This window comes from Ixodes scapularis, unplaced genomic scaffold (genome assembly GCF_016920785.2).
Source record: "Ixodes scapularis isolate PalLabHiFi unplaced genomic scaffold, ASM1692078v2 PGA_scaffold12__126_contigs__length_90152505, whole genome shotgun sequence".
NCBI lineage: Eukaryota > Metazoa > Arthropoda > Arachnida > Ixodida > Ixodidae > Ixodes > Ixodes scapularis.
This window is the reverse complement of record NW_024609838.1, coordinates 25,520,312-25,536,991: the sequence shown is the minus strand read 5'-3', so window position 1 is coordinate 25,536,991 and position 16,680 is coordinate 25,520,312. Positions and strand designations below refer to the sequence as shown.

The 16,680-nt window shown below is 48.8% G+C and overlaps 2 protein-coding genes across 2 annotated transcripts; one reads left to right on the top strand and one right to left on the bottom strand.

Moving 5' to 3' along the window:
• The first annotated feature begins 114 nt into the window (after nucleotides 1–114).
• On the top strand, nucleotides 115–924 carry LOC8036886. The gene has a single exon (XM_002412065.5). It carries the CDS (start codon nucleotides 369–371, stop codon nucleotides 777–779), a length of 411 nt encoding a protein of 136 aa, XP_002412110.3. The 5' UTR covers nucleotides 115–368; the 3' UTR covers nucleotides 780–924.
• Nucleotides 925–1,097: 173 nt separating this feature from the next.
• On the bottom strand, nucleotides 1,098–16,235 carry LOC8036887 (UV excision repair protein RAD23 homolog A). Its single transcript, XM_029994443.4, has 8 exons — nucleotides 15,919–16,235; nucleotides 14,944–15,022; nucleotides 11,673–11,752; nucleotides 10,129–10,367; nucleotides 8,911–9,082; nucleotides 6,562–6,876; nucleotides 5,456–5,614; nucleotides 1,098–2,501 (listed from the first exon to the last, which is right to left on the bottom strand). Exons 1-8 carry the CDS (start codon nucleotides 15,982–15,984, stop codon nucleotides 2,391–2,393), a joined length of 1,221 nt encoding a protein of 406 aa, XP_029850303.2. The 5' UTR covers nucleotides 15,985–16,235; the 3' UTR covers nucleotides 1,098–2,390.
• Nucleotides 16,236–16,680: the final 445 nt, after the last annotated feature.

Below are 16,680 nucleotides of genomic sequence, written 5' to 3'. Positions count from 1 at the left end.
TGTGATAACGCTGATGACGCTGCCGCTTCCGTATCACCCGGGAACTCTCCAAGGCCAACAGCTGAGGTAGTTTTCCGTTTCGTTGTTGCGAAAAGCACTGTCATATTTGCATGGGCGAGTAAAAGTCGCTATAGCCTACCGCTACAGCCTACCGCTACGGCCGCAGCGGCAGCCAGTTTGGCGACCTGCGAAGCATCGTCGGCAGTCTACGCGGAGCCAGCGTCAGCAGAGCGTCAGTAGTACCTCTACGTAACGCATCGCAACAGCGTTTCCGCAGTGCATCCACCCGAGGTCGTCTGCTATGACCCAGGATCCCCAGGATCAATAACGAAACCAGGCTACGCCCGTCAGATCTCAAGAAAAGAAATATGTTTTCGGTGCCCAGAATCGCGGCCGTTCGCGCGTCCACCACGGCTTCGATATGCGGTCCCAAGATCCGCATGACGTCGTCACGGAGCGCCGACGCGGGCGACGATCGCATGCAGAAGCACGAAGCCAGCGAAGTCGCGTTCAGCCCGACGCGCCTGGAAGACATTACGCACAACTACAAGAACAGTCCATCCGACGACGTGACGCCCGCGGGCCAGGTCAGCGAGAACGTCGACGCGTACGGGTGTGCCAGCAACGTCAACTTGTACGCGCACATGCAAAGCAACGTGCCAGAACCCTTCGAGGCGGAGGGACGCAGTCCGACCAGCCTCAACATGCCCGGCGGCGGCGGCAACACCGCTCACAAGTATCTGTCCGGAAGACGCCAATCTGCCCGTGACAACAAGTGAAGTCTCCAAACTTTCATTTTTGGCCGTTCGCGGCGAGCAGATAGATCGAGCGACGTAATTAATCCTGCTTCTAGGTATCCCGATGGGTGCACTAGAGCACAGCTTCTAACGTCAACATTAAAAAAAAAAAAAATTTATTTGAAAAGCAACGGTCAACCAACGTTTTCTACCAACTTGCTGCGCTGCAAAAAAAAAAAAAAAAAAAAAAAAAAAAGTGGTTTTACCTTGTTGGCATTGCTTTACGAAGGTCTTTAGATCGGCCTTCTGAAGTCGTGTGGGTTTCTTTTTTCCAAGGACAGATAGGACGCGACGGGAAGCAGTTCCGTGAAATGACTTTAATAGAAAATCATCCTATACAGAGCCACAAATGGAAGGGGGGGAAAAAACAAAATACTTGCGCACTCAAAAATATTTGCCAACAGAAGCCCACCAAAAACGGGGACTTCCCTTGCCTCCTTTTGACTTTGTAGATGCCTCAAGCTCACATGCCCCCAGTACAACTTCTTGGGGCACAGGAATTTGTGTCGCGTCTCATTACATGGTCACTGTAGCAGTCAAATTTTGTTGTTTCCTATATATCAGTAGGTCAGTTTTATTTTGAGATGATGCCCATATAATTGTTAGATGGGGCGCAAACATAATACCAGAAAATATTTCAATGCTGAGCGCAAGTCTGTGTGCTTCTTTTGCAGGGGTTGTCGCGACATCAGAATGCCGAGCTCCGATTGAAGGATAGTGGGTAGATCCCAAGGCTTGCCTTGTCTACCCCCACTATTCTTCAGCGCCAACCGCATTTCGGCGTTCCGACGTCGCCACAACTCCTGCCAAAAGAAGCAGACAAACTTTCGCTCCGCTTTGACTTAGAAAGCAAGCAGTCCCTGCGAGACACTCCCGAAACCAAATTACAAATTCTCAACGAGCACCTCAAAGCCTAATTATATTAATTTTCGGTTTTCAGCTGCTTCGCTTGGGGATCTAGTCATTACAGTGTCTCGAACCTTTGTTGCACAAACATTCGAAACGGTTTTTTGATGTCTTCGTTTTCCCTCTGCTAGAAGTCCGCTTCAGAATCTACAAGACCCCCGAGGCCTCGTCAAGCCGCATTTTCTGCTGGAACGAAACAAACATGCCACTCTGTTTCACCTTACAAGGAACCACGGCGGACGCTCCGAGCCATGGAAGCCAACCCAGTGTCGTGAGAGCGTCCCGTGACGTTCGGGACGTTCACAGCATTTAATCTGCTTTTATGGCTCGTAGATTTCACCCCGGTCCGTCGTGCCGTGAAACGGAGCATAAAAATGACAGTCGCAGGGATGTTGCACTCGCCGAAACTCCCGACGTCTCCCTTAGTTTCCGTCGCCTGCGGCCGACGCCTGAATTCGTGCCGCTTGAGTTTCCGAGCTTTTTATTATTTCCCCTTTGCTGCGTGTGCATTCATTAAATAGTAACCTCTAGTATTAAAAAAAAAAAAAAAAAAGAAATGAAATCACTGGAGCGCCGGCCTTCCTCGCACGGTGGAGCGCCGAGCAGGTCGGAAAGAGGAGAGGGCGGCTGCACCGTCTGTGGCAAAACTGGAAGGGGGAGGGGGGAGAGGGGTAAGGCACGGCGTCGTCAGTCGTCGTAGTTTTGCGACAGCAGGAAGTTGGCGGCCAGGTTCTCGTTCTTGTCGCACGCAAAGTACGCCTGGATCACCAGGTACTCCGGAAAGCCGAGGGCCTTGAGCTGCGCACGGGGGGAAGACACAGGTTTGCGCCGCATCCCCTCGCGAACTAGAGACGTAAACACGCCCGGAAACAAAAACAACCGTGCTTCAACTGGTTCTACGAAAATTACGGCAGACGCAATAGGCCGCAAAGTCCAATCACTGGCTATTACACGGTGACGTAGGTAAGCACCAGAAAACATGCTGAGAACGAAGTAGACAAACAGGGGCACACGCGCAACTAACTTTTACTTGAAAAAAAACCAAAAAACAACAACAAAACTACTCGTACACATAGCCGTGGCAAAACAGTCACAGATAATTCCAATATAACCCCTGTAACAAAAAATAATACTCATTTGCCGAAAAAGAGTCACTTGTATGCTCGTCGCCTTTCCATTTGATTTTGAAAGGGTCATGTAGCCCTCTAGAAACCTCATGTGGTTACCTAGCCAGAAACCTGCTGTCTACTTTTTTCCTGTGTTTTCTGGCCCTTGCCTACATGATCAATGAATGAACCAACTGGCCCAAATTGCCACTTTAATGCATTACACAATGGTCACAGCGCTATTTGGGTGTAAACATTTTTCTGTAAATAAGCCAGTGACCCATGGAACTTTTCCCAAAGCTGTTTTTAGGTGGTGCATTGGTCACACCCAAATTTCGCGAGTGGGTTTCAGGAGAAAAAAATGCAAGAAAAGTAAAAACTCATTTTTTATATGGGAGGAAAACAGAAGCAAACTGTCGGGCTGACCTAAAAACAGGTTTTTGAAAAATTCTGCAGTACTCTTTTTCACTGGCTCGTTTATACAAATTTTTTTTGCACCCCAATAGCGCTCGAGAAGACGCTGTAGATGTAAACACACCCCAAAACAATAACGACCCTACTTTGCCTTGCCCTACAAGGACTTGCAGCCAAAGCAATAGACTCTAAGGTTCGATTACTGGCCATTTAGAAACCACAAACTATAGACCCTTTTACCATTTACAAACACAAGCCGTCTCTTGCCCCCCCAAGAGGCTTCCGGTTGCTTCGTTTCACCAGGTCTTCCTAACCTCTCGATGTAAAAACTTTCGGGATGATCAAGTTCTTTGATATACCACAAAGTTGGGGATCTAGCGAGGAGGACCTTCTGCTGTGCTATAAAACAGATAAGGAATCGGTTGTCTTACGGGGGTATTAAAAAAAAAACTCCACCAAGTCTCTCGCTAACCGGTCCTTCAGCTAAAACCTGAAGAACCGGTCGTAAATTATTTTGTGAATGTCTCAGAAAGCGGTGCTACGTCAGCGAAGGTCGCTGTCCCCTTGTTTGACCGGAAGCTAGCACAACGTAAATTGCCAACAACAGCTCCTTCTGGCGCTTCCAATAATAGGCTTGTAGGGGGGCACTCCCCGGTAGCCATTTTTTAGTGCACCGTTCATGGCGCATGTTCGGAACAAGGGCACGCTTTTAGTGTGCTAAAACATGCCGCCTTGACAGACTGGAGTGAACATTGCAAGAGTATTGCGGAAACTCGCCGTCAGCCTGCGCCCGGCAGAAACAGCCACCAGTGAATACACTTCACGTCGCTGCGCGCTAGAGCCACTAAACGTAAGTAAGGCGCAAGAAGTGCCTTCCGTTGTCTTATTCGCTAAAAAAGTTCACAAGAAAGAGCAAAACAATGCTGCAACGATACCCTAATGCCGTGCCTGCAGCTAAAAATGTTGTATTTGAGAACCATCACTCTTTCAATCCATGTTCGTGCAGTTGAGAGTCGCCGGCACGTAAACAAATGTCATGCGACGCCAGTGGACGAATGAGTGTAGTGACTGCACCGGACAGTGGGGGGAAAAAGGGTTCAGACATTCCAAGTGTAGCTTTCGGGCCGACTTCAGAATTCTACAAAGTCAAACCTCTCCGATATATTTTTTTTTAAACTGTTATATTAGTACAGCAAATGTGTGTGCTCAAGTATCACAAGCGTGCTTCAACTTAGTTTAATTACAGCCACATCTTCACTATGTTAGATTTTGGTGTAGGGAGGCTCTATTGTAAGTGTTAAAAAAATTCATACTTCCAATATTTTTACGACTTTTAGACATAAAAAAAGGAAAGACGCATGATTGAGGCGAAATTACTTGATGAAATATATATAAAAAATAAGGAAAAATGAAACAGGCCAAAAGCATGGACTAGTATTACTGACATCTTCGTAAAAAACAAAAAACAACAACAACAACAAAGATGTCAACTACGCAGGGGCTAAACAAAAAAAAAAAAGAAAAAAGAACCCATGCTATGCTTTAACAGAAACATAAAAGAACCGACACATGCACAAAGGACAATGACCTTTCTCTCCCAACTTCAAATGGGAACTGCGTCAAACAAGAAAACAGCTGCCAACGCACTTGTCACACACATGTGCCTCTACACGTGAAACAAAGCTGAGAACTAGCTAGATATCGACAAGGGGATTCAAGGTAGCGCTTTCTCTCTCATTATTACGTAAGAGCAAAAAACACCATCCTCATTTAAATATTCAAAAACTGTCTTCAATGCCGGCTTTGAAGCAGCCGTCCGGTATCCAGTGGAGAACCAAACGATGTAATGTGCTCGCAAAAAAAAATGTTTAACTTTTGCTATTTGACGTGCCAAACCAGCCAAGGAGTGTCTGACATACCCTCGCAAAGGTCCCAGAGCTAACTTGGAAGGCCACCTGGATTTGATTAAATAATGGGGTACCAAAATCATAGTCAAGGGGTGTCCATACCAACGTGCACGACGGATCCACTTGGCATCTTTTTTGGTAGATGGACGCAACTTATTTTAGTCGTATCCTTAGACTCATAAAGTACCCGTCGCTCTTCTGGCACTTTTCCTCGAAGCCGCTCAAAACACTCGTCGACTTGCCGACAACAAAGAGAGGTTCCAAGAAAAACGTCTCCCCCTCCGAACGATTGCAAACAAGCACTGAGAGGGGACGCCACGCTCACCCTCTCTATGGCCTCCTTGTCCTGTGGTGTCACTTGACCGTAGTTCACCTCCAGCGGCGCTCCGCTGCCGAGCACGCCTGCGGCGGGTGGCGTCCTGCCGCCGCTCCCGCCTGGCGGCGGACTCGGCTCGTTCAACATCCGCACGAACGCCTCTTGATTCTGCAGAGGAAGCGATGGCCAAGCGAGGCGCGGTTAGAAACGCGTGCACCTCCGTGTCCCATTCAACCCCACCCGTCCCCTACTGGACGTGCCTGGAAACATAGAAAGTATGGATGGAACCCGTCGAATCGGATGAAGGTTTGCCCCCTCTAGCCAGCATTTTTAACAACAGCCATTTTAATACTGACACTGCAATAGTCTTAGACGGGATGTTGAGAATGGACGAAAGGTCATTCCATTGTCCCGCCTCCAGTTGAGCTTCCTACCTTTGACAATGCCTGGGCATCTAGCGAGCCTCGAGATAGCACGCACAACCGAAGCGCGTGCAGCGCAGGCACTTGTCCTGTCCGGCACATGTACTGAAGCATGTGCCGGAGCACGCACAGCCAAATTGTGTGCGTGTGGAAGTCGGGCATCAGAAAAAGACACCCTGCCATTATCATTCTGCCAGCGACTACAGCAGTAATCACTTCAGTCTCCTAGTCACGTGACAGGGCACTAGCGCGTCGCTTGGCCGACGTGCTAGTGCCTTTTACGGGCAATTTCTCGCGAAAAAGAATTCAGCTGAGCTAGGCTCACGTGCCCGTGCCTTCGTTTGCGGAAATTGAATTGGTGCATAGTTCACTTGACGTCAATTTTTCCGATGAATTTGTCTGGTGATCTCGTGACGTCGGGTCATATAACATCACTTTTCCCGCCAAATTTAGCGGGGAAACTCAATTGGTGCATAGGTCACCCGACGTCAATATTTCTGCTAAATGTAGCGGGGAACTTGAATTTGTCTCTAGGTCCCGTAACATCAAATTTCCCACCAAATGTAGAGGGGGAACCTGAATAGGCGCACGGGTCACGGGACGTCAATATTCCTGCTACATTTAGCGGGGAAACTGAATCGCGAGTGCGCGGAGGGCGGGAGACTCGAGTGCTACGCGGGGAGTGCATTCCACCTGGGAGATGAGCTGCAGCAGCTGGGGGTTCGACTGTCCAATCTGCTGGAGCACGGCGTTGAGCAGCTGGGGGTTCTGCTGGATGACCTGCCGCATCTGCTGGAACTGGGGCTGGAAGCGCAGGAAGGCCAGGGGGTCCTCCGCACCCCCGGACCCCAGGCCCTCCGTCGAGAGCGGCAGGGCCCCAGGGGGGGCTGCCGCCTCTCGCCCAGGAGACTGCGCCGCCGCGGGGGGCGCCCCACCGCCCTCCGTGTTGCCGCCCTCGTTGCCCCCCTGGCTCTCTTCCGAGGAGTCCTGCTGGGACGGCGGGATGCCCTGCGAGGAAAGACGACGAGGGCTTTCAAGGTCGCCTCCGAAAGGAATGGTTTAAGACGTGGACAACAAGTTGCTTTACGATAGATAGATGGGCTAGATCGTACGTCGCTTTGAAGAAAAGCGCCGAGCAAATAGATGCACAAGAAGTAAACAAAGACCAAGCGTTCCGTCTCCTGTCCACTTCTTGGTCCTCGTTCATGCGGCGCTTTTCTTCCAAAATGCTGACAACACATTGCCATCCGGCCTGTGCGAATACCATTACCATTGAGATAGTGCAGCGTCATCCTTAGCTTCAGCACTGCAAAGGAAGTCTGTATTTGCGGGTTTCACTAGCATTGCAAGGGCCACGAACGATAGAGCGCTATGCGATTTGAGCCACAATTCGCGTACACCCAATTGTTATCGTTATAAAGGCGTTAGGAACACAGTATGCGCGTTCTTTTCACGCTACTGCTGTCTGAATAAAATGCTATATCTCTCTGCCTCGTTTACCGAGGCCACAACAGATAGGAAGCACACTCGGCCGCGATAGTGGTCCACATGGCAGTGGCCATACTCCGGCTTAAGTCGAAGTGCACCAGACCCTACGAGTGAATGGGGCTGATCAAGCAGAGCCAAAAGCACAATGTCACAGTGTTTGTCATCTCTCTGTGCGTGCTCTCTCACTGGCAACTGAGTGCAAAGACTGCGGTGACCTTGTGTTCTCAGTTTCTCTGTCTGCATTTACACCTTCTAGCCTTTCACTGTGCTCTGGCCTACGGTGCAAGCAGTCACGGCAACTCAATGTTATGAGAGTATGGCCAGTTTCGCTCCGCCGAAAGAATCGAGCAAATTGAGCTTTCCGACTGGCCGAGCTCCAAGCAACGGACGAGTTACGACTTCGTTTTAAGCCGAAAGACGTGCAGATTTTTTTTGCCGGGTCTTCCTTTCTCAAGTGGCCTTTAACCTGGCCTTAGAAAGGAAAATCCAGGCTGCTCGCTCGCCTGCGCAGGCAGGCCTTGCCAGGCCTGCCCGTCCAGTTTCGACCCCAAAACACGGGGTTCTGAAACACGGCCCCCCAAGACCTGGGGACATTCGGCGGCTCTATCCTCAATTTGATCTGAAGTGCAGCAGATGCTGCGAGCCATTCCAGCCAAACTCGTGACCTTTGGGAGGGGCGTGGTGACGCGAGGGGCGCTCAGCTACACAATATGTTCACGGCGCTGAATTGGCTGGGATGGTTGTGGCATCCGCCGTGGACCAACTAAAGGTGAAACAAAGTAATAGCAGTCACTTATCACAAGAGTGTGTGAATGTCACAAGGTCACGGCGGGACGATCATAGCCACAGTGCGAAAGGTACAGAAGGCGTGGGAGGCCGGACGGATGAATGAATGCGAGGCAGATACTTTAAGTCGGGCAGTGGCTTGCGTCACCCAGCTAGTGTTTGTAGTTTTGACAGCTGGTGTACAAATAACATTACTCCTTTCCGTAATGCCATGTTTAGAGATTTTAAGTCACATTCATACTGGATCCGAATTTTTTTTCAAAAGCACCAGATGGCAGTAGCAAGGCAGCGGAAATAGGTACAGCGAATCAGCGAATGCCTATTCTGCTGCAACACATTCTGCTGTAACATGCTCCGCGGCAATGTGCTTTTAACAAGCCGACAAACTCGGGCAACAACATGTGGTTTGACAAGTGGCGCCATTCTATGGGGAACTCTCGCAATCCTGAGATGGCCAGCGGCCGCGATCACTGGACCGGATCTCGAGCTCGAAATCCCGGGCGCCGTTTTGAATCGTGATTCAGTGCTTGTGTCGAATCACTCAGTGACGCGGCCATCCCAAAGTCGCCCTTTTTCGGCCGCGCTGACTAGCAGTCGACCAAGGCGCCTCCTGCTCACTGCCCTGCGGCAATGGCTTAGGTCCCCACGATGCCGACAATGCGAATGTTACACACGCCAGTCGGAGACTCCTTCTAAGCACCGTAACGCAGACCAATGCTTGCGCAGTCTCGGCGGTCGTTCCCGCCATGGGGAGTTTCCACTACTGACCGTGAGGAGGTACTCGACGGCCCTGTCCGGGTTGTTGAAGCTGGCCCTGAGCGCCCGTTCCACCTGCGGCTTGTCGTAGCCCATCTCCATGATCTGCGACACCATGCGCTGGTAGTCCTCCCCCATCACCAGCGCAGACTCCGCCAACGCTATGCCGCCACTGGACTCGGTCCTGGGGAGGGACGGCGTACATACGTTGGGACGTTGACAGGGTCACGAAGGGACATTAGAAGAACAAAAACATCTTCCGGCTCAACAAAAAAACAAGAAAAACAACCGCAAACGCCCTTCCTCGTATCCAGTCATTGTCGGCCGCTCCACTGGCACTCGCTTTCTCTTTTGAATGGATCAATGCCAGGACAAAGAGGAAGAACATGAATACGCCACTAGCAGGCGGCACCACTAGAGAAGCATTAGCGGACGGCAGAAAGGGCAGTTTTCTGAGAACTGCCGCGTTCAAGTAAATACTGTTTCGAAAATGAAAACTAGATATAGATACTGACCCTCCCCCCGAAACTAATGCATCGGTGGCTCATTTTACGAATTATCACCACAAACTGGTACAACAAATTAATCCACACTACTGTACTGCATTGTTCAGAGCCTGCATAAGCGTCCACATGAGGCTGTAACAAACGGGGGCAGAGCTAACGGGCCCTGCCGTCACCCCTACAAAAGCTTGGGAGTTTTGGTATGGCTCGCATGCACCCCAAGATGACGATTCCACCCAACCTTTTAAGGCCCTTTCAAACGTACACCACAGTGCTGCCTCGGCACCATTAATCGACGCTAGAAAAAGCGGTGACGTCACGCAAGATTAATAACCCAGTGCCACGTTGGTGCTAAGTTCTGTTCAAGACGGTGCTGTTCCCCTACTCCGTTCACTCCTAAGCGGACAGTGCGGTGGAAGCCACGTGTTCAATGGACCAGGGGGGGGGGTCGGTCAGGCAACGAAAGGGAAGCGGTTAGTCGGTCTGGCAAGCGTGTACCCACTGCACCGTTGGCCCGGTTGCGAACTGAGCACAGCGTTGGTTTTTTGCAATAATGTATGTATGAACCGGCGTAAACCGGCGTTTACGGGGCACAGTACTACAAAAGCATGAGGGTAGGAAGCTTTTGGAGGCGACGTTTTGGCGGCGCAAACAGTTATTTTGGTCACCCTCAGGGTGTCGCGTTGCCTCCAGAAGCGTCCCACCTTCATCTACGAAATAGACTCACGTCGCCGTGGGGGCTGCCGCCGCCGCGGCGGGTGCCGGCGTCGTCTGCTGTGCTGGAACGCTCGGCGGCTGCGCCGTCGTGGGGCTCCTCGTCGTCTCACCCGCAGCCTCGGGACCTTTCGTGGCACCCGCGTTGCCCGACGCTGCCCCGGCCGGGGCGGGCGTCCCTGGAACGTCGACGGGCGCAGCGACCACTGGCGAGGCAGCGCCCTCCCCGGAGCTCGGTGTCCCGCACTTGGGCTGCGCGACGAATGGTCTTTTTTTTACGTGCGGAACCAACGAAGGACGTCTAGCACGCCTTGGCGGAGGATTTGTTTCGCTCGCTCAGGTGTCTCTTGGCGTGCAACCGAAATCTCAATCTTCTGCGTAACGAGCCTCCGTCGGATTGTGGGCACCTTGGCCGGGATTCGAACCCGCCACCCGGGGACACGGCACGGAACTCGAGAGGCTTGCAAGGTCTGTCAATTCGGGTTTAAGGTTCCTACGTGCAGCGGCGTTTCGTTATGTTGCGATACGACCACGGGTAAAACTATAACGTCCGTGTGTCGTATGCCATGTGCCAAGCTACTTCTCAAGCCGACTGTTATAATAGACCCTTTTCGAAATTTAGAAAGCATGCATAGATTATGTGCAATCGCCATTACTTAGTCGCACACTGTGAGCCCGCATTGGACACGAGCGCCTCGGCAGCATTCGGCGCAAACTTGGAACCAATCACGGGCTTGACACCGGAAGCGATGACACCAACTAATGGCGGCTGCGAATGATCTAGGCATCATTTTACAATTTCGAAAAGGGTCTATAGTTATTACGAATTACAGATGTCCCGGTGCATCGCGGTTGTAACTCGACGTGACTCCTCGAAATGTGGCCTGAATGCCTATTCAAATGAGAAAACAACAACACAGCGTAAAATACCGGGCAAGTGCCCACTCAAAATTAAGAGATAATAGCGAAAAATGGAGGATGGGCGCTTGTCTGGTCATCAAGTTTTACATATCAATGTACTGTACATATTTTTTCAGATATTACAAATTTGGGCATGGGCGCTTAGTGTGGAATGGGCGGATGCGCAGTGTTCTACGGTAATGCTGCCATGAGAATGCTGTGAAACCTAGGTTTAACAGAGTTAGTCATAGTTACAGCCACAATCGTTCTTAAATGGGACATGTGCTAAGCTTATGTGTGACATATTCTGGCCTTTGTAATGTGTACGTACGTGCACGGGTGCTAATTTATTGGTCTTATTCGTGTTCCATCACAGCTATGCTATATCTTTGATTTACATCAATATGCCTAAGTGCTATTATGCCCCAGCCTTTCTCTTTGCAACAAGATATGTTATTGAATCTTTTTAAGTGTGACTGCGTCTGTACATGTATATTACATAGTTCACAGACATGGGGAAGTGTTAAGTATAGCATAAGACATGGGCAAGAGAAACCGGTGTCACGCAACGGGAATGAGAAAGAGGGAGTGGTCAGGGCCAGGACAGAACGAGTGGCAGCGACACTTTCAATTCAGACGCTCTCCAGATGAGCTTACCTTGGTGACCATGATGACTACAAATTTCTTCTCCTCGATGTCATACTCGCTCATCTTCGAATCATCGTTCAGGATTTTCCCTAGAAACAACACAGTGGTTACGACAGATTCAAAACACCTGGTGCAGGCGTAACCAAGGCATTGTTCATTGCGGTCTGCTTTCCCCACAACTGAAGCCTTGGCCACTGGACCAACGGCACTTCAGGAAGCTCTTTGCTGTTTCTAACCCAACGATCACTGACAGTGACATGAGGTGCCAATGTTATGTACGGCCTTCATTGAAGGGATGCTGAACCAAAATTTGAATTTCGCAAAATAAGGCCGCAGATGTGTTGACGCTACAAATGGATGGTCGTATTTTTGGACAAAAAATGTCGCGATCAAGCTAGGACTGTGATGTCATGATCCTCCAAGAACAGCTGAGAATGAGGGGAAGTGGCCTCGTCCCCTTCTCTCCTCCTCACTTAGGTTCACCAGCTCGAGGGTACAAAGCAAAAAGGAGAGGGAATGAGAATCTTGACGTCACATATCTTGTCGGCCGTGTTCAACTGAGCACTTCTTTTTCAAAAATACAGTCATCCGTAGGAGATATCGCTGCAGAAGTGATGTTTTGTGCAGTGTTCCACCCATCAGTCTAGCCTTGTTTTGTAGGCTCTAAATTTCGGCATAAGAATAAACATCTCTTGGCAACGCTTAACCTTTACCTGTTTTGGACGAGCCTAGCTCATCAACGTGGAGCCGTCCCCAAACCGTTCAAGACAAATACAGCTAATCTGCTTTCCCCAGTTCACGCACTCAACCGTGTTGACAATCCAGGCTCGCTCATGGCTTAGTCTGTGGCTCTGCCAAAAGATGGCAGCATTGAATTTTTTTTAAATTTAGCTCCCCTTCCGTTTGTTGCTAGCAATACAATTTTAAGGCAACAGTTATGCAGTTGAGGGTCAAAAATGCCCCAAAACTACAAAATGGTTGAGGGGTTGAAGGGGCCATGCAACAATTTTTGGACTTTGGTCAAATAATTGTGGAAGTTGTTCCCGTCATGCCTGGAGTAAAGAGCTGAAAACAAATGTTGCTTGCACATGTTAGTTGTTTTTTAAGAGAATCGCCAAACAATTGAAGTTTTCGGTGCCTCCCAACTACACCGAACTCTTACATCGCTTTCTGAGTCATGTGCGTACAGTGACATGTACCTCCAGTGCACGCTGCCTTCACTTATGATTCACAAGGCGAGAGAGCAATGGCGTCGAAGAGAGGAGAAAACGTTGGTCATACGACCTTGAAGGTTGGTATTTAGTGATGTGGAGAGGGAGAGGGGGAGGGGGGGGGGGGGAACCTTGTCTTGTTATAAGGAGGTCAGACCGACGTAGTAGCGACAGGGAATGGAACGCTTGTGTTCACCTGGGGCAAATGGCACCACTAAAACTGAATCCTGCACAACTTATTCTTTGCGGGTTCAATATTTCATGATTTAGGTCAAAGCTGAAGTTTTGGAATAATCCGCGGGTTCCAATTTTCGCGACGAGGTGGGATCTCAATATAGATTCCAATGTGTTTCCATTTTACCGGAATTGTTCACGGGACCTATTTTCCATGAATTGTAGGCAATTCGCGAAAATTAAGTCGTTTACAGTATATTACAATTTTGTTGACAACACGATACTTTTGATGCATTTGCTCATGTTGACATGACAATATTTATGAAATATAGCCTTAGATTGAGCACATACTGTAAAATCCCGAGCAAGGCCCCATTTAAAATTTGGAGATAATCGTGTAAAACTGGGGGATGGGCACTTCCTGCGTCAACAATATGTAAGGATATGTCTTTTGTGTAGTGTTTTTCTAATTTTACAAAATTGAAGGGTGGAAGCTTATTGTGGAATGGGTGGATGCTCGGTATGACTCAATAATGACACATTTTGCAAACTTATTGCAATGCACCCATTACCGGCACTCGCAGCTGCAAATCGTGAAACATTCCCGTTCTTTGCATTGCTGTTACACCACAGAATCGCGATGTTTCCAAAGAATGAGGCGGTGTCTCTGTCCCTTTAGATAAAATAAACAATTAAAAATGAAACACTGCAAATTGTGTCGAGGTAAAAATTGTTGCTTCGCTCCTTTAAAGGGATACGACAGTGAAATTTCGGCGCTTATTTCTTGGTCTTTTTATTCAAGAGAGCAATATCCCATCAGACACACCAATCTCTTGTTGAAAAAGAAACGAAAAGGGATTTTAAAACAAATTAAATTATTAGCAAAGAGAACCTGGTGGATGTCGCTGTAGCCTCATTTGTAATGCCCGTCTAGAAACCTTGACAGGTAGTGACGATGCCTGTCTCACCTAAAACTATACATGCCTTGAACCTGATGTCATCCCGCCAGCTCTCTGGCCACCACGGGAGAAGAAGTGACTCCCCTCTCACCTGGACTCTCTTTTGTGGGTCCCAGATGTCGCTATTGCCTAAGAGGTTATAGAACAGGGGTGCACAACTCAAAAATGATGCGGGCCAAAAAATGTTTATTGGAAACTGCGCAGGTTTTCAATATCTGGCAGACAGGTTTTCAATACTTGGCATCATCACACTGGTTGCCGCTTTGAGCACATCTCGCAGTGTCATGCGCACGGGCCATACAGAAAGTGCTCATGGGCCGCGGGTTGTGCACCTCTGTTATAGAAGATTAAAACCCGTCACCCGAAATTCGTAGAAAAGCAGCTTTGGGGTTAGTTATGGTGGCCCGATCGCTGGCGTGCTTCGGCCGATTTAGTGGCTAGGACATCCTCTCCATGTCGGCCTCGCCGCAGCTTTGCTCGTCCCGAGACCATCTATGTCACAATTGCACCGGATGTCACGTGCTCTCCGCTGGCTCCTCTCGGAGCGCTTGCCAGAGTGGGTCGTTTATAACGAAGAATACAGCCATCAGGCTCAAAATACAAATGTTTGATTGTCATTTACACATCTGGTGGATCATAGTCAGCCTATTTAAAATTTCGGTGAAGTATCCCTTTAAAATAGCTATAGGTGGTGTTTATGTGTTACAAGCAGGTTTAGGCTCAGTTCCAGTGTATACTGGAGAGCAAGTAAGCTTCACCGGGTCCACACAGTCTTCTAAACACTCGGACATGACACATTAAAACAACGCTGGGGAAAGGACAGTCATAACGACCTTTTGGTCTTGATAAAACACGTCATGACTCGCTGACTTTGCAGGACTTGTTGAGTCCTGCTGGCCAATCGCAAGACCAAAGCAGAGAAAAGTCAACACCAACCTGCATATATTAACTTCTGGTACTGTGCTGGATACTCTTTTCCTTTTTCAACTTCGATTTTTTCTTTAAATACCTTCACCTAGATTAAAAAGAAACAAGAAAGAAATAAAAAAAATATCAGTTTCACATTTGCACACAATCGTCTCCGACTAGCACCGTATTGATGATATTGTTCCCACGGTCGAAATCTAGCAAATCATCCTGGCGGAGTCATCGTCCGGATAAACGCGAGTCAGCCGAAAACACGACCGTGCAAGAAAAAGCTCGTTTCGAAATGGAAACATGACGTCTTGGCACGGCTAGAGCGTGTGCCTACCTTTCGAAATTCGAGATATCGTCGGAATTTCGCCGCTTAGGACTATTTTTGGGGACTGCGATCGAGAGGTTCATATTTTCAAGCTTTTCTTTTTTTATCGTTTTTTTTTTTTTTCTTCTCGCAGCAACCGGACCTCGTACCATGCGCTTTTGAAAATTAAGAATACGGGTTATCCGAATTCATGCGAAATCTGCGAGAACTCAAAAACGCTGCGTGCAACGAAGTTCTCAGCAGTGGCTAATCTCATCTAACAAGACAGAAAACTGAATGTTCCGACAAGTTTGAAGACATCAGACGCAAAACAGACGTCGAGCACTTTCAAACGCTCGGCATATGTTCCCAAATGCCATCGAATGTGAGCATTACATCGTAATATTTGAATCGTGAGGCATTATGCATAGATAGTTGTTGACTGCCCGTAGCTAGCGATGGCCGTACCGGCGTCGAGGTATTTTCTCCCAAAACACCTTTGTCTTCGAGACATTAACAACGGCACGGTAGCCCTTTTGGAGCCCGCGACAAGATAAAACTCGGCGTGGAACAATCAAACTTGGCCGATAAAAAGGCCGGTGCTAGCTCCTTTTAGGCTTAACGCGTTTCTGTCAAGTCTCCTAAACATGCGCGTCATCGGAGGGACTTGCAAAGGAAGCCGGACTTACCGTGTCCGAAGGGTCTATTTCAACTTTGAAACTTTGTTGTTGTAACGTTTTTAACGTGACAATCATTCTGGTTACTAGTGCACCACCAGAGTGCCAAATCTGAATGGTTCAATTCGATTTAAAACTCTGCCTCTGGAGGACAGGCCGGACAGGCTCTCGGAACGAGTCCACTACAGGCTACCACGATCCTGCAGCACATGGTGGTCTGGTGGTGGTGCATAAAAAATAGTGCGTCAGGTCCGCACTACATTATTTCCTTGGCTTGCAAGGCTTGCAAGCTTGTGAACAAACGAACAAACAGCCAGTAGTAGACAATTTTTGCGACACAATTCGCAAGCAAAGTTTGATTCTTGCATCTGGAATTTGAAATGTATTTGAAAACCAATTTTATACCCCCTTTTCTATTTTAAGAAAATCGAGAACCAGGTCCGGCAACAATGAATCTCAAGATGCGGAAATTTCGAAATTATACCAGAAACGCGCGAACAAAGGGAGCAGCTGATTGTTTCAGTTAAAAGTTTGACTCGCAGTTTGCTATCAGTATGATGGGTTGTGATTCATGTTACGTAAACTGATGACATCACAAATCTTGCCCATCGTCAGACATACAGGGGGTTATACGGCGCGCAAGTCCAACGAAACGCGTCCTTCGCGCACAAGAGGGGGTGATCACGTGTGCTACGAAGCTCCGCCCCCGCAGTTATTTGCTTTGATGGATCAGGAGCAGACATCTTCCTCGTTCGTTGTTGTGTGTCTGGTAGT

Excerpts from the sequence above, each read along its gene's own strand:
- LOC8036886 (XM_002412065.5), top strand. The coding sequence starts at position 369 with ATGTTTTCGGTGCCCAGAATCGCGGCCGTTCGCGCGTCCACCACGGCT.
- LOC8036887 (XM_029994443.4), bottom strand. The coding sequence starts at position 15,984 with ATGATTGTCACGTTAAAAACGTTACAACAACAAAGTTTCAAAGTTGAA. Across the intron at positions 11,753-14,943 it reads CCAGAAGTTAATATATGCAG|GGAAAATCCTGAACGATGAT; the intron begins GTTGGTGTTGAC and ends TGTTGTTTCTAG. Across the intron at positions 10,368-11,672 it reads TAGTCATCATGGTCACCAAG|CCCAAGTGCGGGACACCGAG; the intron begins GTAAGCTCATCT and ends TTCGTCGCGCAG.